The sequence below is a fragment of the Actinia tenebrosa genome, unplaced genomic scaffold (genome assembly GCF_029948245.1).
Source record: "Actinia tenebrosa isolate PJP-AT-01 unplaced genomic scaffold, QUT_ActTen_1.0 PGA_scaffold2__45_contigs__length_23673736, whole genome shotgun sequence".
NCBI lineage: Eukaryota > Metazoa > Cnidaria > Anthozoa > Actiniaria > Actiniidae > Actinia > Actinia tenebrosa.
The window spans coordinates 7,489,910-7,515,254 of record NW_028292579.1 but is presented as its reverse complement, the minus strand read 5'-3'; the positions used below and the strand labels follow the sequence as shown (position 1 = coordinate 7,515,254).

Sequence of the window (25,345 nt, the reverse complement as noted above, 5' to 3'; positions counted from 1 at the left end):
GCAATATTTGCGCTTCCATGTAACATGCTCTATATGTTCTACATTGGCCCATGCATGATCATCTGTTTTATGTATAGAATGATATCAAAACTGGCTCTAGAAACAGTCGCGACCTATAACGGTTAGGAGTTATCATCTCAATCAGGATCAGATAGTCTTAAATATAGCACGTACTTCACACAAGGTATGTCACGTAAAATTGACATTTCTGTCTTCGTTCTTATGCCAATCGATTATCAAATCCTGTGCCTTTCTGAGATGTGGGATCGAGCTCGAAAAATCATAGATCGCATAACGGCAATGCTGGATAAATATGTCGATTATATTATTTACGAATGTATATATTTCAGATTCTATACTATCTTTGTTGTCACCTTGCTCAAAATTGATGTTAAAGCAAAAACATCCTGATGTAGATACCAAAGACAAATAGAAAGTACGTTTGACAGTTGATTCAGAGATATTTAAGATAAGACTGAAGATAAGGAATAAAATAGAATAACATATGAAAGAAGACAAGATTGGAACAACGTCTGACTCAGAAAAATCTGAGCCCTAGACGAGATGATGAAATAGAAGATAAGACGAGTAAATAGATCCGAACACTGACCCTTCAACAAGCCTGTGCACATCCTGACTTTTGCTTGCAAATTTTAACCTGCTAACCTTTCTCCGGTCTCTGAGCATCAATAAGGGGGAGGGGTTGAGTGAAAGTGGCATACTTCCAGTGGTTGGTTGGTAGGAGTCCAAAGCTCCCTTGACAAACCAAAAAGGAAGAATTTGGTTGCTATGAGTTCCACAGTTTCCTTGGCGATCAAAAGTGCTTGGGAATCCATGCGTGGTTGCTAGTGATGATTTTCAAAGTTCTCTTGGCAACCATCAGTATTTTACTTGAATGTGCAGAATTAGGTTGCTATGGTTTCTACAGTTTCCTTGGCAACCAACAGTGCTAAGTGGTTAGAATTTAGTTGCTATCAAGGGCGGATCAGCAGGAGAAAAACAAAGCAAAACAAAACTGAAGAATTAGATGCTTTTTTTTTTTTTTTTTTTGTTATGTTGACGTAAGAAACTCAATTAGCCCCCCCCCCCCCCCTAAAATTTTGGATAGATCCGCCCTTGGATATGGCTTCTACAGTTTCATTGGCAACCAACTTTGTTTGATGGAGATCTTCCAGCAACCTTAATCGTGTTTTCTTATCATTTTCGCATTATAATTTCATGGAGGTCTGGAAGTTTCATCAGTCGCTCTGGGCTATTCTGTAATTTCATATAACAATTTACATTGCCAAGACTAATTGCCGAGCTTCCTACCACGAAGAACCGTTTGATAACCCGATCTTTTGGAGAAGCAAATAAACAATCTTTGTATTGCTTCTGTTTACTAGGGAGGGAAGGTTGGAAAATTGTTGAATTAAGTTTAGCTCGTAAAAGATACCTCCCCTCTCCTTCTGCGCTTCGTCCGTCTATTTTTACTTGATGAAATTTGATGATCATAGAAGACTCATTTCCTCGCTGTTATGAAATCTTTTGCATCAACAAACTGTTCTAAATACCTTAGGCAAACGTAAATACTTGAATCATTATTGTCAGTCTTCAGTCATTCAGAGGGAAAGAGTGAGAAAGCTAAGGTATTTGGTTTATAATTTTATTTTAAGTGTGTTCTTCTACTATCGCGTACTGGCGTATTTTTTTTACTAATATGAGTCTTCTGTAATTATATTTCCAGCGCCGCTTATTCATCAAGGAAATTTACTTGCGCTTTGGCTGCTTATCTAAGAAACTAAGATTCGGCAAATGAAGCGAGAGGAAAACGACTTAAAGATCACTTATTAGTATTAACTGTCACAATTTGTGTACCTTTTAACTTTTTAATTTTGTTTTTATGCCCGATAAGGAAACGCGGAAGATATTCTGAACGATAATAATATTGTTCATTCATATCTTCTCAATTCAAATAGAAATTCGTTTGGAACTGAACTTATGTCGCAAAAATGTTTAAACCCAAAATAGTCAAAATGGACCAAACAGCTGGTTTGCTAAGCGAATGTTAATTTGAAAAATTTCACTTCTTTCACTGAGCGGACATTCCAGCACCGACTGTGTATAGAAACGAAATTATTTTTCACAGTATTGTATAGTGATGAAATACTATTCACTGACCAAACAGTGTGTTTACCTAACAGATCAAATCCGATCAAGTCTTAACGGAAGTGTACAATTGGGCAAGATTACAGTCCACGTTTCATAAATATTCAACAACCACGATGAAAACATACCTTGAGTTTTCATTACTAAACGCGCACCATGAAATATGAATATCTCATTTTAATCATAACCGCACGCAGTCAAATATTCTTGTCATTTTGAAGTCGTTTTCTGATGTTTGAAAATCTGTAAACTTGCCAGGTCTTATACCGTCGACAAAAATGGACCATTATATTATGATTTTCAAAAAATTTTTAAAATTCTGATAATGTATGGCCGATATTCATCGCGTAAGCACAATTATTTGCTTTATTTTTTTTCTCATTTCCTCTTTGAAAATTACTGATTTTTATTTTTTTTTGGTGAGAAATATTGTCCCCGTGATTGGCTTCAGTTACATCACAAAAGGCAAACCGCGGTGTTACGTGTTTTGAAAGTGTTTTTCAATCAAGATAAGTTATTCCTTAAAGCCTTCCTGTCCGCTGGATTATCGAACAAGACAGACCATTCATGACAATACTGACAACAAGATGACCCTTTAGCCCTGCGCGGTTGAGGACATAATACAAAGGAATATTATTCAATCTTGTATGTGACTCCAACCAACTGCTATTTCTAAACACACCACATGAAGCTGCTCCAGGCCTATACTTCATGTATGACTCAAGTGTTGTTTTTTTACTTATATTCTTAGAGTTGCGTTTCGTCTTCACAGGAAATGATGATGTTTAAGTTTTATATGAAGTTTTACTGCACACATCTGGATATCCTAGCGCACGCGCAGAAGACTGTCACGTGACGATTCAAAATCTATCAAAGTGCATATTTTAACGTTGAGATAGAAAACTAGAGAAAGGCGCTTCCTTATTCAAATTGTTAGCTTTTTTCTAAGGCTTTGGGTTTTTCTGGTCAAGCTGACTTTACTGGTCTTATCATGGTATATCAGTCCCGATGATTTTTTATCCTTATGGTGACATGGCATAAACTAGGTGAGGCTTATGAACCCCACCAACCTACCTAGAACCCTATTTATTATTTCTTTATGCTGTCTTACTCACTTATTTCCTCCCTTATTCCCTATAGATTGGCTTAAGCACCACCAAGCTATTCTAGTTTCTACCACCAAGAGACAGAGATGTTCCTATTCAACTTGTCTTCCTTAGAGATTGGTTTGTTGGCAGGTGGGGGAGCTGTGCTTTTAGCGGTCATCGTGGTACTGATAGTTGTACTTTGCAGGCAATGTGGTATGTCCATCATTCTAAGATACAAAACGCCCGTTTTATCTCCCTTAACTCGCGCACCTCAAATTTTCATTACCAACTGACATGGCGATGACTTATTGAAAAACCCAGACGAACTGAATAAACGTGTTTTAAACTCCAGACACTCTTGTGCAATAAAGACTAGTCAGATAATTGAAGTAAGAAAGCCATCCGCATTTCAGACAAGAGCATATGATTAATCTTTCCTGTTTGATAAACCTACTCAATGATTCAAAACCCCTTGATAATATTTTGTTCCATAAATGTTTGCGGCGATTTTGCCTAAAAAGAAATTCATATTTTGTATGGAATTTCAGAGGCGAACCCCATTAACGATTTTCCGTCTTTGATAGTATATTTTGTTTTAAGCGTAGTAGTAATCTTAAAACCGTTGATAACATTCTGTTACTTCTTTTGTCGCTCAGAAAGACTTCATGTTTATTGAATTTCAGAGAAAAGTCTAATATTCATGATTTTCCGTCTTTGATAGTATTTTCTATTTTAAGCGTACTAGTAATCTTAAAACCGTTGATAATATTTTGCAACATTTTTTGTCGCTCAGAAATATTTCATGTTTATAGGATTTCCGAGACGAGCCTAACATTGATCCGTCTTTCGTTTCTAAATTTAGTCATGCTTCTCAAGACTGACAAGTGCTGCTTCATAATTACATTTGCGAGTCGTTTTTATTTCGTCTTATAACATGTCTGTTTTGAATTCATTTAATAAGAAATGCGCCAGTCAAAAGAGTCTTTTCCTGTTAAGGTCATTAGGACATGTGTGAACCACATTTAGTACTCTTTTGTTTCCTACACATGGTGTCATTGACATGCGCAGTCTCGAGTGCCTCTTCCAAAAGAATTATCTTAATAACTCATTCTTAGTCTCTGCTTGTTAAGCAAGTAGTCAATCTATTTTTCTGGTTATATTTTGATTGTTCTATCTGTCTCCGTTTAAGTTGACCACATTAGCCCTATCCCCAGCCCCTCCCCCCCCCCCCCCCCCCCCTTCCCCCGAGCTCAATTTATTAGACTCGTTAACAATCCTCCTTCGGTCAAATTAATCAAAGATAACGACGCTGGATCGCATGTACAAGCATTCCAGACCATGGAAAATAGGAACGACTAGTCTAGTAGTTCATGCATGCAGCTGCCATCGTTTAGTGATTCAGTGCTTATACCATGAAAAACAATTGCATTACTCGCAGGTTATTAGGCTCTCACCGTACTTAACTTGAAGGAGGCCAACATGCCCTGAGAAAAACAAAAACCTGCGCAGTTGATTGATAATTATGAGATTTTTTGGGGGGGGGGGGGGGGGGGGAGGTAGGGTTAAGATAAAATATTGTCATCTAAAACTGTGATGCCACTGCAGCTTGTGGCTTCCGTTTAAATTGCAGCTGTCATGAAAAGGAAAGAATCCAGAACGAATTATTCAAAACTAAGATCATGCCCAATCTAAGATTGTGATGCCACACTGCAGCTTGTGGCTTCCGTTTAAATTGCAGCTGTCATGAAAATGAAAGAATCGAGAACGAATTATTCAAAACTAAGATCATGTCAGCTTTACACGTTGCGTTATTTGTCGTTGCCCAAGTCTAAACCTCGGTTATTGCTGCGTCACGTGCGCAGGCTCGGGCCACGATTCGTTTTTCATTGTTGTGCATATTTCGAATATATATTCGTCGATTTTTAAAATAAATATTCTAATATTGTGTTTAAATATGGACGCAAAAATCAAATGTCAAAACGTTATCAACAAAGAAGATAGAATAACGTTTTTTTGGGAGCCTCATATAATATTAAATATCACAAAAATATTTCAAGGTATTTTAACATTTTCATTTGTATTCTAAGTCTGTACTGTATGACCGGAATTTCTGAGACTACTCAGGGTTTCTTGGGTTGTTCTATTTCTGTTACCTGCATATTTAAAATACCAGTAAGCGTAGCTCAGTTAATGACCAGCATTCTAGTGCGGTAACCTGGGTTGCGTTCAAACCACTAAACCCTTGGATCTAACCAGATAGTATGCACGAAGTGTTAGCTCTGTAGAATTAATACAACGCGCAAAGTATTAACCATTCAGAGGTTGAAGAAAAACCTGGTTCGAGTTGGCATTACAGCGCATTTTGGGGATGTTTTAGGAGAAATGTTTCAAATGGCTGGGCGTCTTTTTCGACTAAAACTGTACTAAAATGCACTGCAAAGCCAAATATCAACCCAGTTTTTTTCCTCAACCTCTGAATGGCTAATACGTAACGGACCTCATTCACCTTGAAACAATGTTTTCCTATTTCCGACCACGTGGTATTTTCTTGAAAATGAGAATAAAGATTGTTGGCTTGAGTTGTTTATTCAAGCTAAAGGGGTCCAACCCTCTGTATCTAGCCCACGTGGAAAAAAGGGGGGCATAGCATAGTGAACAGTCTCACTGTCAGGTTAGGAAATACCTCAGTACCTCTTAAGTTAGGAAACGCTATAGCGTAATTTAAATAACTAAGGAAATATTCTTTCCTTCAGGAAATAAAGGCAAGAGCATTTCAAAGAGCCCACGTAATAAACGACGTCTGTGCAAATCAGGCCATCATCACCACTCAACCATTGACCTCCCACCACTAGTCTGTATGGAGGGTACTGGATGCAGCAGGTCTAATCTCATGGGAATGATTGAAAACCCCTTGAAATCCCTTAATACTGACAAAGAGAGTCTAGCAGAAGGTTATGCCGTCAGCACTCTTAATGGACCTGAATGGAAGACCTTTGATACTCTGGGCGTTCCCAGAAGCCCTCGAGAGTTTATGTACTATATGCGCACCTTGGAGCGTTCGCGTGCTAATAGCACCCCTGCTGCGACGAAAAAAGAGAATACCGCCGAGAAAGATGCCGGTGTTTATGATGTTAAGATCTTTTCATCGAGTTACAGAGAATCAAGCTCGCGGAATGGAAAAGATCAAGTGAAGTCTTCCGAGACCTCCCAGCAGGGAAGGAATACTTCCGGTGCATTACGTCATCCAGCGTACCGGGAATTAATGCAGGGGAATACATTCCACGTGGTATGCACCACGCCCTGTACTGACATGTCGGATAGTGATTCAGAACCGGAGTTCAGCAGTCCAAAGGCTCGTTTAAAGTTTACTACGATACTCGAGCAGCAGCCTGGAAGCACTGCGAGTGCACTGAACGTTATTAGTAGAACTGAACTGCATCCGACTTACCACGAGAGTAAACATGCTATAGCAAACCTTGAACTAGTGTAGCTTTGTAATGATTTCTTCAGTAACTACACGACGCGACATGGTGGTCACCCTGTGGTGGCGGCGACACTACTTCGACCATGATATAAACATGCTGAATGAAACTCTATCATGTCATTTTATATTCATTATTTCTGAGGAACGTTTTAAGAAATGTATATTATATCGAGCAGAGACTAGAACAATGATTATGATAGTTTCTATTTTGTCAGTTTAAACTTGTTTTAAAGTTTTACAACGAAAAAGTCGGCTCTTTTGGAGTCCGAGAAAGATGAACAAAAAGCATGAAATCTGACAGCAGTGCGAATTCGGGCATACGTTTTCATGGCAGTATTGAGTGAAGACTTTCTCGTCATATGAAGATATATGGTAGTAAGCATTATGGTTTATAGGTAAAGCTATACATGATGGTAAATGCGCGCACACGTTGTCATAGCAGTATCGAGTAAAGACTATCGGTATATGAAGATATATGGTAGTAAGCATTATGGTTTATAGGTAAAGCTATACATGATGGTAAATGCGCGCACACGTTGTTATAGCAGTATTGAGTGAAGACTTTCTCGGTATATGAAGATATATGGTAGTAAGCATTATTGAGTAAAGACTGTCGGTATATGAAGATATATGGTAGTAGGCATTATGGTTTATAGGTAAAGTTATACACGATGGTGATTGCGCGCACACGTTATCATAATGACTGACACCAGTAGCAATATAGAGATTACAAATAAAGTTATACACGATAGTAAATACGCATTAACGTTGTTACAGTACTGTAGAGCAAAAATGTGCTTTTGTTACAGTATGACATACACAAGTAAGCACTACTCTTAGTAGGTAAAAATAAATGTACATCACCATCTTTACAGCACTATGGAGAAAACGATGGAAGTCTTTTCATTGATGGTTTTCACCTTGGCCATGTTTGAGGAGTGTAACAAAAGAATTGTCAACAATGAATTCTTTTATATCTTCCATCATGGCCGCCGTGTCGTTTGTTATTCAATTCTCTTGGGAATGGTTGGAAACCATCGATACGGTAACATCGAGCTAGATGCGATGTTACGCATAAATAAAGGACAGTTTTTTCTAGGTTAAAGTTTTTTAGTTAACTAGTTTCATATTCAAACGAAATCAGGCTGCCATGACAACGTCAGATCACGTGATGGACAATAAATTATACAAGGATGGATGGATTTATTCGCAATAGACAAATTATGTTTATTAAAATGTTTACGTTTTGTGAGATATTGTTTGTTGTTTTATGTAAAATAATAGCTAGAGGGTTAAGATATATATATTTAAATACTTCAATATTGATTCTTTAGTCGTCATGACGATCCCGTCCCACTCAATCATATGACGTCATAAATTTTAACAAAAACTAGCGCATGCGTAGAAAATGTTTGCCAGGCCATGGTATGTATAAACAGATCACACTTTTCCCTGTTTATCATATGATGTCAACTAGTTTAACAAGAGAACGAGCTCAGGTGTGAAAAATGTTTACCACCCTTGTCTGTTATATGACATCACATATTTCAACAAGACCATGTATGAAAAATGCTTTGGTGATGGCATTCACGAAAACTTTGTATTGCTAATCTGAAGACGTGGATATTAAATATTCGTTTGTTAGTATTTTACAAATGAACCAAGGTGAATGTCTAGACGGGAGATTTTTGACTATGATCACTGAGAACAGACTGAACGCGGGGAAACACCGAGTCATCTACCCAAGGCCCAAATATTCGGCAAAATAATTAAGTTTTTGGCTCATAAAATCTTTGTGCTCAGTAAAAGTAAAGGACCTCAGTATGTCTGATCCCATGAGACTGAGGAAAACATAATATGATTTTATACCCAACATAAAAAATATAAATATAAGCTAATAAACTACGATAATATGCGGATACATGACAACATAATAATAAATGATTTGATGAAAAAAATATATATATAAATTCTTAAAATTTGAGCAGGCACGGCACGGCGCGGCGCGCACAGCAATGTATTAATTTTATTTCTTCCAACCAATCACAATGCTTAGTTACGGATAAAATTAAAATACGGTTACCACTGTATGTTAGTTATCAGAAAAGATAGGGGGGGAAAGTGCGCGCGCAAATGCTTTTGTATGTACAAATTTCTTATGTTTTCCCAGAGATATAAACTCTATTCTACTCTATCACCTTTTATACAAACTGCTCCCTTCGATCTCGTGAGGGTTCCGGCGTTTTTCTTTCCGAGACAGGAGTTCCAGGGGCTGATTCACACTTCAGAATCGTCCGAAACTGTTCCTCCGTCATTTGTACGCCAGGCATGACCCTCTGAGACGACCCAGGTTTCGGGGACCACGAGGATTGCTTCAAAGCCCGGGATATCTTCCGCGTACTGAGTCGGGGGCTCGAGGGTCTTTCGCTAACACTGTCAGTGTCAAGGAGATCGAGGTCTGTAGTGATACTAGCAATGGGAGCGTCTAGGCATGGTTTTATCATCTCATTATGATTGCTCAAATGCTCGATGATAGTGATTGGCTCAGGACGCTGGTTCGGGTCTGTTTTCCAGCAAGACCTTAGCAATTCAGTTCTAATAAAATATGAAGTCCAAATAAGACCACAAAGAATCGTAATTACTGCGTATGCACTGACATTACAGCAAGTCAACCAAAATAAATCAAGTCCGGCTCGGAAAAAAGATGCAGTTGTAAAGGCAGCTGACAAACGTGGCACAATTTTCGGCGCAGTTCGCTATTGAACTCTATAAAACAGGCAGGCAGGCAGGCAGGTTGGGGTGGAGGGATAGGTAGAAAGAATGACGTTATATCATATCTGTTTCAGGTCTAACAAAGGCAATACTTACAACTGAGTCGTGCAGCCTTTAGGCATTTCCATAATATTCTCTTCTTTAACATATAAAACAACATCGGAATTGGACAGTCCTTGGTACGGGAAACTACCCATGGTGCAAAGCTCCCACATGGTGACGCCCAGGCCCCAAACGTCTGACTTGGTAGTAAAAACCCCGTCTGAAAGGGATTCTGGCGCCATCCAGCGCACCGGAAGCATACCTGTTAGAGATATAAGTGTTAATGAATGGGTGTTTAAGACTGTTTAACACCATAGCACAGCCTTTGAGCGCATTACCTTTACGTCCAAATCTGTAGTAATCAGAATCAAACATGGCTCTTGTCATGCCAAAGTCACCTAATTTAACCACGTGACCAGATCCTACCATGCAGTTACGTAATGCAAGGTCCCTGAGAGAAATAGCATACCATATTAGTAATAAATATTGATGATATATGATAGTAGCAAGTAAACAAGTTTGAGCAACGTTGGTGTATACAACAAACATTGCTATCACCTCTTCGTAATAGACCTAATTCGTCTAAGTGCAGTGTTTTTCCATTTCAGACCATGTGTCATTCTGTTGAGAAGATTCTTTGATCGAGTTGTATCCATATTCGTATCTCCTCGTACGCACCGTTAACAAAGAAAATATCTTGGGGATGACACGTGGTCTGAAATGGGTGGGCATTGCACATTGGACTATTTTGACGATATAGCGGCCATCTTGTTATGGGGCACTAAAACAAAACAAAGCCGGATGACGGAAAATATGTGTTTGTCTTTCTTCTATAGGTAAAGCTGATCGATGTTCCGTCTTAACTCATATTCCGTTGTATTCTCTTGTGGTGAGCTGTTAATATAAATCTACGTTATTACTTTGTCATTATTGTAACAAAGCTTTATTTTGCCCCTGGGCGCCCCATAATGCCTTGCGATCCAAGATGGCCGCCGTATCGTTGAAGTAGTCTATTACATCAAGGTGTCTTGTATTTCCAGAGAAACCAAGAAAACATTGCACACCTGTGAACGTATTTCAATTCCGACAGATAAGCTAATCCAGTGACTATATCTAAAGCCATGCTGGTCAACTTGGATGGGGTTACATCATCAGCCTGTAGTAAGGAAAATAAGATTGATGGGCACACGTTCTTTAATTCCAGTGTATACATGTAGCCATCTCTAGGAGTCACATTGAATTTAGAGAGATTGCTTACCTCTTTGCAATTCTGGTTGACAAATTGTCTTCTTGCAAGTAAGAAGCTCTTCAGGTCACCTGTAAACATTAACAAGTTAAGAGAAACAAGAGACTATGTTGCCCCTATTCCCACCACCTAAATGATTAAAGAACATAGAAACTTTAACAGTTATCTTAAGTGCACGAACATAACAAAAAATACATTTATATGCATGTGGTTAACACATTTATTCGAAAATCTGGTGGAAGTGGCATGCAGCGCTTTTTTAATATTATTTCACCACTTGGACAAACAATAGATCGAGTTAGTTTTTGGTGTAATGAATTACCCATTTCAGACCAATTGTCGCAAGTGTCATCCCCTTAACAATAAAATTCTTTGTTTGAGTTGCATTAGATTTTGAGTTGTTAAATTTTCAATGGTACCTTGCAAAAGCATCTCACGACTAAAGGACATTTTACATGTGGTCTTTTCTTATATATGTAAAAAAGGGTTTATTCTTTTATCCCTGCAAGATATCTTACCATGTATCATTAACTCCATGATAGCCAGTGCTGGTTCTCCTTTAGTGCATACCCCTAGCAGTTTGACAATATTGTTGTGATCAAATATTTTCATTGTCTCTGCTTCGCTGAGAAACTCAAGCTACAAAAACACAGATAAGATCTGATCAGACAAAACACTGCAATGCACTGGTTAACATCATTTTACTTGAGCTCTTCTAGTCGCTCCTTCCTTCAATCCTTTACAAACAAGAAATGGGGGGAGGGGGGGGGGGGGAGAGTCATACTACTATTTTCTTCCTGCTACACATACTGGAATATGCATGACATTGATGAGCTCTCCTCGGTACTATATTTTGACAAAAGTTAAAGGCTTAGGATATAAAGGTCCAAGGTTCGATCCTCAGGATCTCAAAGTCTGTTTTGATTTCTTTCTAATCCGTGTAGCTTCAGCTTTGTATTCTCTTAAAACAGAGCACTGATGGAGATAGGGGGGTAAAGTGCGCACCGTCAACTGCCTGGAAGATAAGCTAACTAGGTAAAGAAATACGGACCATAAATAAGGCCTTTACCTTTATGAGTAAATGTGTAGCTGCATTAATGTAATAATAAAGGGTAGAGACAGAAATCACGCATACAAGAGTAAAGGTAAAGGTACTTTTTTACTTCCATAACGCGTGGGGAATGGTTGCCAAATTGTCCCCAGAAAGGGTGCTCGAAGGTGCGCCCTTTACTCCCTCAAACTATTAGTGCTCCTTATTAGGGGTATTTAAAGCTAAAGCTACTAGACAACAGAGAGTGAACAAAATCGAAACGTGTAGATCCTGATGATTGTACCGTGGACCTCTAGCTCTGAAGGCTGCACACTTGTAGCAAACTGAGCTACGCCTGCTCTATAAAGAAGGGAATATTTAGCAACACAAACCTTTTCTTCAGGTGATGAGCCTGGTTTCAGTGTTTTCACAGCAACAGGTAACCAATCATTCTGTTCTCCAAATCCTTTTGCTTCTCCCCCGAACACAGTTCCAAAGGCTCCTTCACCTAACTTACGATTAAGGACCACATTCTTCCTGGGGATCTCCCAGTCATCTAGCTGCATGATAGGAGACTGATACATCAGTCCTAGTTCTTCCATTCGTTTCTGGGTTGTTTTGTATTTCTTATCATATCTTAAATAACAAAAAACAAACAAAATGCCAGATCAAATCAGAAGTTCTTGTACTTAGGCTGTAAGTAAATAACGGGAGAGGTAAGGAGTGCGCATTTTAAAAATTTAAAAATATCACGAAGATCAAAATGTTAGATTCAATTCTTGTACCACAAGTTGTTGAGCAATATAATGTGAGAGGTAAGGGGAACTATGCTATTAGAGCAGCTAACAGATTTAGAAATAAAAACTAAAAATGCATCTTCAAAATGTTTTCTTTGAGCTGTGCTCCGGAGAGCTGTGCCCGATAAATGGATTGTATAGCGGCTGCCGGAGGCGCCTTCACATGCTTTCAGTTCGATCCCGTCGAGCTGCGCCACTGCTATACTTTGCGGTGGAAGTGATTAGCGATGACTAGACATTATTTTCAAATGAGAAAAATAATTTCTGTCACCTTCGTTTGATGCAGATCCAGATGAATGTAATAACGACAAGTAGAAATAAACTGATGGCAATGATGTTGATGACAGCAATGGACCAATCACAAGACAGACCAGTCAATCTACGAAACGATTCCACAGCACACACTTGTCTTTGTTTCCCTGTGAACAGTGCATCATAGATATGTATTCAATACCAGAGCCTGGTTGTACGAAGGATGGATAGCACTATCCAATGGATAAATCTTATCCAGTGGATAATTTTATTGGATAACAGCATCGATGATTTTTCCATCGGACAGTGCTATCCACCAAAGTGGTACAACTGGACCCAGTAGATGGTTATTGGATTGCATCGGTGTATCATAGATGCAGTAGATGGTCATCCCACTGTCTTCATAACACCTCTTCCTTGCTAAATGGATCTAACGAAAGACTCTACATTACGTAATTTCAGTAGACGCCCTCTCTTTTCATCTGTACCTAGAATACTAATCATCACCGAGATAAGTACTTACCCAGTCTACCATCAGTAGGCCTGTATCCTCCTGGCCATTTGATAAGAGTTTCATTCAGTTCAAGGCATCCTTCATAATAAGCACATTTGGTCTCACCAGGTTTGACTGGCACAAACTGACCAACAGTCACCGGCCTTCCTACACCAAAATACTGCAAGATGTTGACGGTGGGAAGATATCGATCTCCCTCTTTAAAAATAACTTGACCTGATACACCACTGAAGTTTGATTCTTGTAAAAACTTTTTGAGACGGCTGTGGATGAAAAGGTGAACAACTCGCCATGACTAAAAAGTCTCGTGACTCTACCTACATGAACCAAGGATTGTTTCAAAACATGGTTTATATTAACTCTGGTCGAAACGAACTCCAGAAATAGAAAGAGACACAGTTAACTTTCAATATGGCAGAGGGAAACTATGAAGGGGACTATTCATAGTGCACAAGATGATTGTTCAGTCAATGAAAAGGATCAAACTCGACACCGTCACGGTATCATTGATGAAAGGTATATCGCTATTTTAAAAAAAGGTTGAATACTGAATACTGCATACTGAATAGTGCATTCCAAGAACAAAGGGCATTGTCAGGGTCTCGTTAATTTGAAATAAAAAGTAAATATACAGCAATTAACTCTCTACATGTAGTTAGTATATTGTTTCAGATGGAATACACTTAAAATAGAATAAATAATTATTATTAATCCTTTTTAAGACAATGACACTATGACCCATAATGCACTTCAGTCTTGGAATGCAGTATTCAGTATTCCACCTTTTTTGAAATAGCTGTATAATAGTACTTACTTGGTTGTAATGTTGGTTCTTATAGTGTCTAACGAAGATGGGTAGCTTTTAAAGAGTTTGTTCAATGCATAAGCATAGGCCCAGACAGCATCATATGCAAAGCTAGCATAATCAGATGGAGGATAGCCCTTACAAAAACAGGAACATTTTAACAGTCAAATCATACTCAGTATCTCTTGCTAAGACGCGATCAGTGAAAAAGTCACGTGATGCAGTACTGCATACGCAGTATGGGTCCTAAGAATTTGGGACCCGGAGATACTTTTTATTGCCCCATGGTATTTAGGAAGCATTCACCTTTTTAGAAGAGGTGGCAAGGGCCAGAGGAATCTAGGGAACAGTAATCAAAGCTTTACACAGTCATAAAGGGAAAGTCATTAGTATTTTCCTTCAATCCTATGTTCTGCCCATGAAGAAGTCTGAAAAACCAATTGCTAGGGTCATGGTATTTCAGGGCTGTAGAGAGGTCTAAGTCGTATGAGGAGGGGTCAGCAATGTACGTGTACCATTTTTTTCACCAAAACACACATGTAAGCATTTGATCTTTAAAGTTTCCTGCCATATCCTGCCATCCAGTAAAATGCTTTTACAAGTGTGATATTTATTTCTTTGGAGAGGAGAGTCATTGACTTTTCTATGATTCCTCCAACCTTTTTTCCCTCTATAAAAGTGGATACTGACTCCCTTAAGATTACTAATTCTTCTTACCTTCTGTTGGACTTTTTTCTCATACTCATCCTTCCAGCCATCAACAGTATAACCTCCTACTACTTTCTCATTGTCACCGGCAAAGAATGAATTAGCCAATGAGAAGTAACCTCCACTGATGAACTCTTTCATCTGGCTGTTTGTACAGGATAACAAAGAAGTATCATATACTCCTAGGTGGTGGTTACTTTTGGAACTATTTCTCATCCACCATTCACTGTGTAACCATGAGGGGAGAAACCAGACGTAGCCATCTTGGGGTCTCATTCCCTGTTAATAAACAACACCAAAATAAGTGCTGTTCTGTATTCTATATTCTTTTTGTACGCACTTGGAGAGCTGCCAAAATCTAAAATGCGCAGGGAAAATTCGGATGTGTGTTGTCAATGCGCCTCATCTCACCGCCATGGTCATGTGTTTGATTCCCGGACTCGCTATCATATGTGAGTAGAGTTGCTTGTTGGTCATTATTTGTTAATACAATTCAAATTCAATTTAACTCAATTCCTGAGCTTCACAAAAGTCAGAGGTTTGTTAGCCACTGCTGAAGTTTGAGTACTACCCTTGCAAAACAAATAAGGACGATAAGCATTCTTCATTAAAAATAATTTATAATTCCAATGTAATACAGTCAAGGCACTAGGAATTTTCAATATTGACTCCTGGGTCCCCACAGTTTTTGGCAAATTTGGTTCCCCAGCAATTCTTCAGCTCTGGTAAAACCTTGTCAATCATGCGAGTAGTAGACTGCGAGGTAAGTCCTTCTATTTCCCTTGGTCACTGTCCGTCTGTCTGTCCGTGTTGATTGGTCGAGGAAGATTGGTTATGAGTCAAAAGTCCATGGGGGAGGGGGCTGGGGAGGGAGGGACGAAAGAAAAATAGAGTGCGAGTAGGGATTTTTAGGATGAATTAAAACTGTAATCTTTGATACATTATATATATATTTTTCAATCATTAACAAGTATGTAAAGTCAAGAAAGTGGTACCACACGGTCATGTTGACAACATTTTTTGAATCAATCAGAGCACGACAATGTTACAGTCATACAGTAGCATGCCCAGTTCTTTGCGTAAGTGTTTCACAGCCATGCAAAATTTGCTCTAACCTGATTAATTGCCTCGCACACCACCTCCCGTGCAACATCTTCAAAAAAACTTCCAAATATGATTCTAGCACCGCTCTTCTGGATGGACTTCAAGTAATTCTTGATATCAGCACTCTCTTGAAGGGCAATAAATCTTGAGTAAACAAGCTTAATCCCTTTGTCTGTCATATATTCGTGAATAGCAGTAACTGTAGCTGATGCATAGTTAACGTCCGTCAAGGCTGCGTACTGCTTCCAGTCAAGAGAATCAAACAGAGCTGCATATGCCTTCTTGAATTCAAAATAACTAGGAGACGTTCTGAAAAACAAGGGATACTTCTTCCTGTTTGCTAAGTTGACTCCCTCTAGACTGTACCCCATGACAATTGTGTTGTAAAATGATGATACCTCTGCGATGATTTCTGCCTGAACAGAACAAGCCGGTCCCAGAATTCCTGCCAAGGTGTAGTTATGGTTCTCGGATACAAAATCTATGTAGCTGTTTAAAACCAAAGATGTTTGACATTGAGTGTTCTTGACAATTAGTGCAAGACTGTAGTTTTGTAGAATATTTTGATCTTTATTTACTCTCTGGAGCCCCATTATAGCACCTGGAAAGCAAAGAAAATATTTAAAAAGATTGTTCAGCAGGCTTCTTGAAAGAATTGGCAAGCAACAAAATGTTATTTACTCAAATCTTATGATTCATGATAACATTCAATGAAATCGTATAGGAATCATTCAGTTTTAGTAATCGGTCCACAATCGTCCTGGATCCTTCATAACATTCTCATTTTTACTGTGGTGGGTTTATAAAGCATAACCCCATAAAGAGGTGTGCATGTGAACCTACTATACGAAGTTAGGAAGGATAGAGGTGCATTTAACCCTTGTTGGGAGAGGTTTCCTGTTGCCCTCCTCTATTAGAAGGAAAAGGAAAGAAATCTCATCAAGGAGAGATTAGAGCCAGGGCCGGGTTGTTCAAAGCTAGATTAGCGCTAATCCAGGATTAATTCTATAGGTCTTATTAAGAGTTAACCCAGGATTAGCACTAATCAGGCTTTGAACAACTGGGCCAGGTTTTCATCTTTAATGCAACTGCAGTCAGAACCAGTTCACACATGAATAGTGCAATCACAAGCCAAGTAAGATGAAATCTTCCAATCAATCCTTCTGATTCCACTTTGGATGCACTTCCAACTCCAATTCCAATTCTCTTTTCTGTTTTTTTGCTCCAACACAAGCTGATTTGGACTCTATTGCAAGTGAAAACCAGGCTTAAGAAAGCATGGATTGCAAGATGTATACTCACCCTCTAGGATTCCTGGTCTAACCCACAAAGCATCCTCATTCTCATCCATAGGAAACATCCCACCAATATACACAGGGACTTTACCAGTATGCAGACCACTAGGTAGCCATGACAACCAAACATTCCTTGTCTGTTGCAGCCAATAACATGCAGCTTCATAGCTAGACATTGTTCCACCAGCATCTTTATGGTTTTGGAGTAACAAAATGAGCTGTTTCTGCGTGAGGTACATTTTTTCTAACACATGATAAAATTCTGGCGCACCAGATTTTACTTCATACCAAGCAAATTTTTTGAGGTGGGTAAATGGGTAGTCACAATCAATGGTGTTGTTCTTGTCTATAAAAGACTGATCTGGTCTGAAATATAGAAATAAAATATTATGATTTTTTATGGATATAAATCTGTGTTTGGAATAAGCCTTTTCATAGTTTAAGAATCGATTCCACTGCGCATGCAATTTTATCCCGAATTTCTCACCTTCTTTTGTTTAATTAAGAACAAAAGAAGGTTTAGACAAAAGAAGGTGAGAAATTCAGGATAAAATCGCATGCGCAGTGGAATCGATTCTTAAACTATGAAAAGGCTTATTCAAAAAAAAAATTGTAAGATTTAACATCAAGATTCAGATATACTGAAGAAGACCAAAGCATTGGTTCTAAATTCTATGTAATAATTTTCGTGGGTTGTGACCAAAAGTTCAAAATTATTTCAATAATATTATGATTGGTAAATTTGTTGTATTAATATAGGAAATAAGGTATAATAAGACTGGTGAGTGGCAAGGTAGATGGATGAATGGGAGAACTGGTGGATGGGATGGGATGAATTGTTGAATGGGTGAAAGTGATGCATAGATAGATCTAATAAATGGAAGGATTGAAAAGATGGAATTGATGTGAGATTGATGAGAAGAAATGGGATGAATAGATGCAAAGATGGATTAATAGGACGAAATGGATGGATAAATAAGTATATTGAGTGGATGGATTGACAAATTGCACAAAAAATAGTCATTAATATTTGTATGAATGAATGGAAAAGGAGGTGGAATAAAAAATAAATAAGATAAGAGGTGGAATAATAATTGGTTTATAGGTAAGGTACAGGCCAGAAGTTTTCAGGGTTCCCACGTGCGGGAAATGGAACTCCGCTCATGGGCTCTGCTCTTATGTGTGTGCTTAATTTATGCAAGAAGTGTGGACCCTGCTCATACACGTGGAATATTCTTGTGTAATACAGTTTTTTGTTCTGGCTAACAAACCATAGAAACGTAGCTAAAGCAGAGAGGTTATACGGTATATAGGAATAATAATTTGTATATAGGTGGAATAATAATTGAATAATTTAAAAAAAGACTTACATGCCTATTGGCACTATTAGTCATAATGACGAATTGAAATAGCAATTATTATAGGGGTATCCTCACCTGCACTCAGGAAGGAACATTCTTGTCAGCTTTCCAATGCTTGTTATTGTATTTGGCTCCCAGTTGAGCAGAAGAAAAGGGCGCATAGAGCTATTTAAATTCTGAACAATGACCTGTGACAGTTTGGATCCAAGCCAGAATAATGAGATGTTTAATCTTAAATTCTTAAGTTGCTGGACTGCAAAGTATTCCATGTGTCCTATAACCAGGAAAAAAAAGAATGAAAGAATGAATGAATGAATGAAAGAATGAATGAAAGAGAGAGAGAGGAGGGAAGGAAGGAAGGAAGCAAGGAAAAAGAAAGAAAGAAAGAAACAGAAAGAAACTGGGGAGATAAGAAAGGAAGGAGGGAAGGAGGAAAAAAGAGAGAAAAAAAGGTAGATGTAAAAAAAGCCAAATTAGTTTTACGCAACTTTAAGTGAAAGGAATTATTATCAAAAACTTGAGGATGTGGTCTTTGACACATGTCATCTGTTCCAAGGGCATTTACAGGGCTTAAAACAATGGCCAGTCATTCTATTGTCTTGCCATTGGTACTTATCTGGTCAAATCTTTGACTAGCTGGTCATTTTCACCAGCAACGTTAAACCAGAATTGAGGTACAGTGTGTGACCAATCTAAAACTTATTAATTGTTTTAAAATATTTTTTGTTTATTTCAATTCATGACCTGAGTGACTGACTAGCCATTGTATTTTAGGCCCTGCTAATAAAACAGCACATAAAAAGGAACAATAATTAAGGAGCAATATTTAAAGAACAGCACCTATAATTATTAATACATGTAGCCATTAACTAACCTGGAAAATCTGCCATCATCAGTGCACAGCCACCTATTGATGCTGATCCATTACATACTCTATTAAGGTCGGTAATGCAGTCCTGCTGCTCTTTACAATATCTTATTACTTCTGTCAAGTTTTGTGCATTACACAAATGTGTTCTGTTTTGTTTGAATTGATTTACAATACTGTCGATTCTTAATGACATCCAGCTATCAGCAATAAGCTTGTTATCTACCCATTGGGATTGGACAAAGTGTGTGGGCATGTACCAGCCATACCTGTATGAAACACAAACAGGTTATTAGTCTAGACGGTTGTGGTGGTCACTTGGGAGGTAAATGAGCAAAGTAGTGATAGTGAAAGTGGGTGGGGGTGAGTGGTTAGCAGGGATGTCAATCAAATGTTTGGTAGGTGGTTATGAAATTAAAATAGACAGTAAATTGGAAATCACTTGAGCATGTAATCAAGGCATACTTGACACCAGTATCACTCTTCTCACAAAAATTCAAGATGGCGGACAACGATCGTAGTAGTTTTGATTGCGTTGCAGTTTTCATAGTACAACAACAAAGATTGGGTTAAAATTTATTTTAACGAACTTTAAAGAACTTTAATCAAAGTTTACAATTACATTGGGAAGTGGCTAAGTAGGCGGCCGAATTAGCAAGAGTAGAATGCGGAATCTGCCAGTTGCCAGCATCAATTGAAAACCCTAGGTTAGAGGAGCACTGTGGTAGTACTGGAAGTGGCAGGGTGATGGGGTAATGGTGGTCAGTGGGGATTAGACGAGCTTTGTAGTGATAGCAAAAGTAGTAGAGGGTTAGTGGTGGTTGTTGGTGGTTGATGGGGGTAGTAGATGGCATAGCGGGTACAGTAGTGGTGGTGACAGCAGTAGTATTGTACCAAGATGATATTTATCACACCATAATAAGTGTGTCATATGCTTGCCCTACATATAGAACTCTTTTATTCAGAGTCATTTTTCAGTAAATTTCAATGGTTTCCAAAATGAGGGAAAATAGTATCAGCAAGTACTGTGTTACTAACAATAATTACCTTCCATATTCTGTAATCTCCCCAGCATCTAACACAAATTTCTTATCAATCCATTCATTGTACAGAAAATTAGTAGGGACCCAGACTTCAGTGTCTACCATAACCTCTGGAACATTCTTTCTAATAGAAGAAAAGCATCTAAAAGAGAATATATAATGCATTGAGTCAAATAACAATGGAATATGATAGAACATTCAGTAGTACAGTACATATAGCCATTATATAGTAAAATGTTTACAGCCAAGATCTAGCAAAGAATTTGACAAAATTGCATGAAATACTGTATGTTTTTTATTTCAACATTCAATTGCAGATGATACCAAAAAATAGAGTTTATCTGTTCAATTACTGTCAGGTGTAATTTCCTATAAACAAAGTTTGCTTCTTTATTTAATTATTGTATTCACAATGACATGATAAAGCAGAATCAGCCACAAGCACACATACTTAACAAAAATTACACTGGTGGTACTGTATGGGTGTATGTGTGGCATGGGTGGCGTAGTGGTTTACCGCTTGCCTCTTACAGCTGTGGTCTGACTTTGAGCCCTGGCTCAGACAGGATCATATGTGAGTGGAGTTTGTTTAATGTGTTGTTCTCTCCCTTGCCAAGAGGGTTTTCTCCGGGTTCTCCGGTTTCCTCCCTCTGTAAAAATCAACATGTGAGTTGAGTGTTGTAACGCTGTAGATATCAAATGTGGTGGTAGTGCATGTGAAGGGAACCTTGAGAAAGAGCATTGTTGTATTGGAAGTGGTGGTTGTATAATATTAGTTTTTTTTAATCAATTACCTTGGACATCCAGACAGCTTTCTCAGAGAATCTTGAACACCAAAATCTGCATAGCTCTCAACTAAAACTACTTCCTCATAACCCAACACTTCTTCAGCAATAATCTTTAGTATATGTGTTGATATTTGTTGAGACACATGCTTATGATTGTAATGGAGTAGTAGCGGCAGTAGCTGTGTCGCAGTATTGCCAGAAAGCTTGAAATGCTTTTTAGCAACATTTTCTATATAAAAAAAGAATATTTCAGTAAACAGACCATACTGTGGGTCAAGATCACAAAGGAATAGGATGGGATATTCAATAATATAATTTTCTAAATGCCTATTTTAAAAAAAATAACGGCAACAATGATTGTCGCAAGACCAAAGAAATGCGGCTTATTCACCTATTGGGCACTCTTAGTCCCAACGGGATTAATGAATGCTTTGCTTTCAACTAACCCTTTTTTTGTCTTTTGATTGTTTGTTTTTGTTTCCTTGCCTACCTTGTCCTATTGGTTTCTTTTGTCTTATTCTATCATATAAACACTCCTTTCTACCACCTCTTTCTCTTTTACTCTGATGAAGGACTAGCGTCCGAAACGTCAGTAAGCTTTTTCATCTTTTCACGGTGTATAATTTACCCTTTTATCATTACTGTTTCATTAGAAACACCGACGCAGCTCACACTAGTTTTTAGCTAGTTATATCTTCTTATTAATTTTTTTTTTATATATAACTACTCATTAATACAACTAATGGACAATTTGGAAGATATGGTGGCCATCTTGCTGTGGTTGTTCCTAATTAGTAACTAACTGTTGTAAAAAGCTTTTGGCAACTCAACCTTCCCGCTCTGCCCCCCCTCCTTACCACCAAAAAAGAAAACACTTTTGAAATCAGCTGTATGCTTAACCATCTAGAATGTTGTGGTACCTCAACCTTTCCTCCCCCCTCACCCCATCCCACCTACCCTCCCACCCTGCTAAGCACCAAAAAAAAGAAAGAAAAAGGAGTGCTGTGGTACCTCAACCTTTCCTTCCCCCTCACCCCATCCCACCCACCCTCCCACCCTGCTAAGCACCAAAAAAAAGAAAAAATTTCTTAAAGGCAGCTGTATGGTTAACCATCTACACGGCTTTGGTGATGCTTTAATTAGTCATAAAAGCTTTTTGGCACCTTCAATTAGTAATCAACTTAAAAGAACCATCTAGATAGCTTTTTCTTCCACGTACATGGGAATGAAATATCATTTGTTAAAGATTGTATACCTTTTTTACAATACACATCTTTTTTGTAAAATTAATCAATTTAGTTCACACACGAAAAAAATTTCTGTGATATTTGTGAGTTTAGTTTAGCACCCTTCAAGAATAATTTCAGGAGGAATCAAACAGTAAGGCCTAGGGCAAACGTCGAACTTTCCATGCACCGAACTCATTAAAAACAATGGATATCAAGTGATAATGAGGCGGCATTCTTTGATGTAATTAAGTTGGGTCCATGGAAAGTTCGACATTTGCCCTAGGCCTAAGGTAAATAATTTTGATATTTCATATTTCAAAATTGTTATTGAAATTGGAATGTTTTCAAATATAAAATATTAATAAATTGATCATATTGAATATTATATTTAAAATAATTTTTACTCATGACCACTACACACATCAAGTATTATGATGTCACCAACCTCACAATTTTAAAGCATGTTATGGCAGCTGTTTTGAAATGATTCTGTCGATAATTTATATGTTTTAAAGCATTGACTAAAATACAATAAATCCTCAGTCACATGAGAAGATATCAAGGGCTTATTCTAAGGACCTTTTTTTATTCAAGGGCATTTATTCAAAAAAGTTGCCTTGTACCTTACACTCTCAAGATGATGAACTGAAGGTGCATATGAAACTCTTGGCTTCATAAAATATTAATATTTTAAGTAATAAGCAATGCCATTTTTTATTTAGTGATTAAAAATACTTCTAAGATTTCAAAAATGGAAGTTAAATTTTTATCAGATTTTGAGTGCACTCTTTGAGCAAGTATTGAAATGTTCCCATTTTACGAATTCATCTTCATGATCCGGTTAAAAAAAGAGATTTTTTGCTTTTGCAAATGACGACAAAAATAGGGATTCCTCAAAAACATTTGATTTTTTTTGTCAGAATTTTGGACATTTCTCCAGGTTTTTTTTATTTAAAATTTTATTTTCTGTTACTGGCATTCGAGTCAACTCACTCAAAATTGTTGAAGCTTAGTTTTTTCAAATAAGGTGCATTTTCATGCGTGGTTTTAAGTAAAAGTTAGTGTTAATGTCAATAAGTTTAATTAGGGTTGCAAATAAATAAGTTAATTATGATTTCCAAATTAGAAAATAAAAGAGAAAAAAGTACTTAACCCAGTAAATGAATATAATAATCCCAGTTTTTTCTTTATTTCTTTCCTTTTCCCTTCTTTCCTTTGTGCAATTATAGAAAAACAATTCCAATAAATATGTTTTAATTAGGGTTGCAAATAAATAAGTTAATTATGATTTCCAATTTAGAAAAAAAAGTACTAAACCCAGTAAATGAATATAATAATCCCAGTTTTTTCTTTATCTCTTCCCTTTTCCCTTCTTTCCTTTGTGCAGTTATTGAAAAACATTTCCAATAAATATGTTTTAAGACTACTTCTAAGTTGCGTAAGTAATGTAGTGAATTGTGAATTGTGAAGACACTGTCAAAGAGAATGAACATTACAAGAAAATATGATGAATTGAAATTAGTGTAAATGCAGGTGTTCATGGATAGAAAATGGCATAGCACTCCTGGGGGTGCAAATAAAACATGATTTTTTTTGACTGTGGGTCTTCAAAAATAATAATAAAGTAGGATGAAGAAGACAATAATGATCCCAAATTAATAAAGAGTCGGAAACATATCAATTTTGTTTAATAAATTAAAACGATTATTTTGGAAATGAATATTTTGATATATGGTAATGATGAAAAGGTAAATTATACACCGTGAAAAGATGAAAAAATTTACTGACGTTTCGGACGCTAGTCCTTCGTCGGAGTAAAAGAGGACTCCGACGAAGGACTAGCGTCCGAAACGTCAGTAAGTTTTTTCATCTTTTCACGGTGTATAATTTACCTTTTCATCATTACTGTTTCATTAGAAACACCGACGCAGCTCACACTAGTTTTTAGCTAGTTATATCTTTTTATTTTGATATATGCGCAACCAAGAAATCTATTGCAGTTTTTGAGCCCCCAGGCTAGTAGGCAAGATAGCCAACGGATAGAACTGTCATTTTACTTTTTGAAGACTAGGAAATAAATTGATTATGCCACAGATAATACTTGAATAAAATATAAACAGAAGCTCGACAGAGCTTTTAGTCTAAACATCAAGGCTAACATCTGCCATTAGCATCTTCAGGGTCATCAAGTCTCCTCAAATCTTAGATTACATACAATTATATGAAAACTGCGGCTCCGTTAGATTTAAACTGCGTAATTTTCTCTAATTTCTCTCGTATTTTTGAGCTGAGAATGGTTTTTTCCGCTGTTTAGGGCATTTGTCAAGCATGACAATAACAAAAGTAAGAGTATTTTGCACGTGCGAAGTTCGCACAAACATGCACGGGTGCTCCAATATCAAAATTCTACACAACGAACGCTTTCTTTTTGAGCTTCAAAATAACCTACTTTAGGCATAGAACGTCACTACACAGCTTTCCCTTTTATTCTTATTCTAACACTTATGAGAATAAACACTGAAACAGGTACTTTTGAGGCCTAAAAGAAGCGTTCGCTGTTGATGGATTTGTCACTTTGAATCAATCTTACCTGGTACGTCTTTGAGGCATTTCTCGGTATTGGTTTTCGTCAAAGGCAGAACAACTGCTAGTATAAGAAACAAGAAGGTTTGCATTGTTTCTTAAGCTAAAAATATGATAATTATCCATAATGTTCAGTGTTAAAAAGCGCAGGTAAAAAGACACTTCACCGCCATTAGCAGTGAACCTAA

General features: G+C 37.5%; 2 protein-coding genes across 5 annotated transcripts in view; one reads left to right on the top strand and one right to left on the bottom strand.

The window, feature by feature from the left end:
• LOC116299799 (uncharacterized) overlaps nucleotides 1-7,972 on the top strand; it is an 11,132-nt gene extending 3,160 nt beyond the window's left edge. The window contains exons 1-3 of one of the 4 annotated variants that reach the window (XM_031708532.2): nucleotides 28-184; nucleotides 3,289-3,449; nucleotides 5,990-7,972. In XM_031708532.2, the coding sequence (XP_031564392.1) occupies nucleotides 3,341-3,449; nucleotides 5,990-6,726 (846 nt within the window). In that variant the 5' untranslated portion in view covers nucleotides 28-184; nucleotides 3,289-3,340 and the 3' untranslated portion in view covers nucleotides 6,727-7,972. Of the gene's footprint in view, nucleotides 1-27; nucleotides 185-1,470; nucleotides 1,629-3,046; nucleotides 3,195-3,288; nucleotides 3,450-5,989 lie in introns of those variants that run through there. The other 3 variants (XM_031708517.2, XM_031708525.1, XM_031708510.2) reach the window with 3 other exon arrangements.
• Nucleotides 7,904-25,345, bottom strand: LOC116305707 (uncharacterized). Its single transcript, XM_031715671.2, has 18 exons — nucleotides 25,165-25,345; nucleotides 21,352-21,574; nucleotides 20,562-20,699; nucleotides 19,521-19,783; nucleotides 18,722-18,920; nucleotides 17,293-17,651; nucleotides 16,002-16,591; nucleotides 14,896-15,165; nucleotides 14,188-14,315; nucleotides 13,383-13,636; nucleotides 12,879-13,026; nucleotides 12,203-12,446; nucleotides 11,299-11,419; nucleotides 10,793-10,851; nucleotides 10,599-10,690; nucleotides 9,873-9,985; nucleotides 9,589-9,796; nucleotides 7,904-9,315 (listed from the first exon to the last, which is right to left on the bottom strand). The coding sequence occupies exons 1-18, from the start codon at nucleotides 25,247-25,249 to the stop codon at nucleotides 8,922-8,924; spliced, it is 3,888 nt and encodes a 1,295-aa protein (XP_031571531.1). The 5' UTR covers nucleotides 25,250-25,345; the 3' UTR covers nucleotides 7,904-8,921.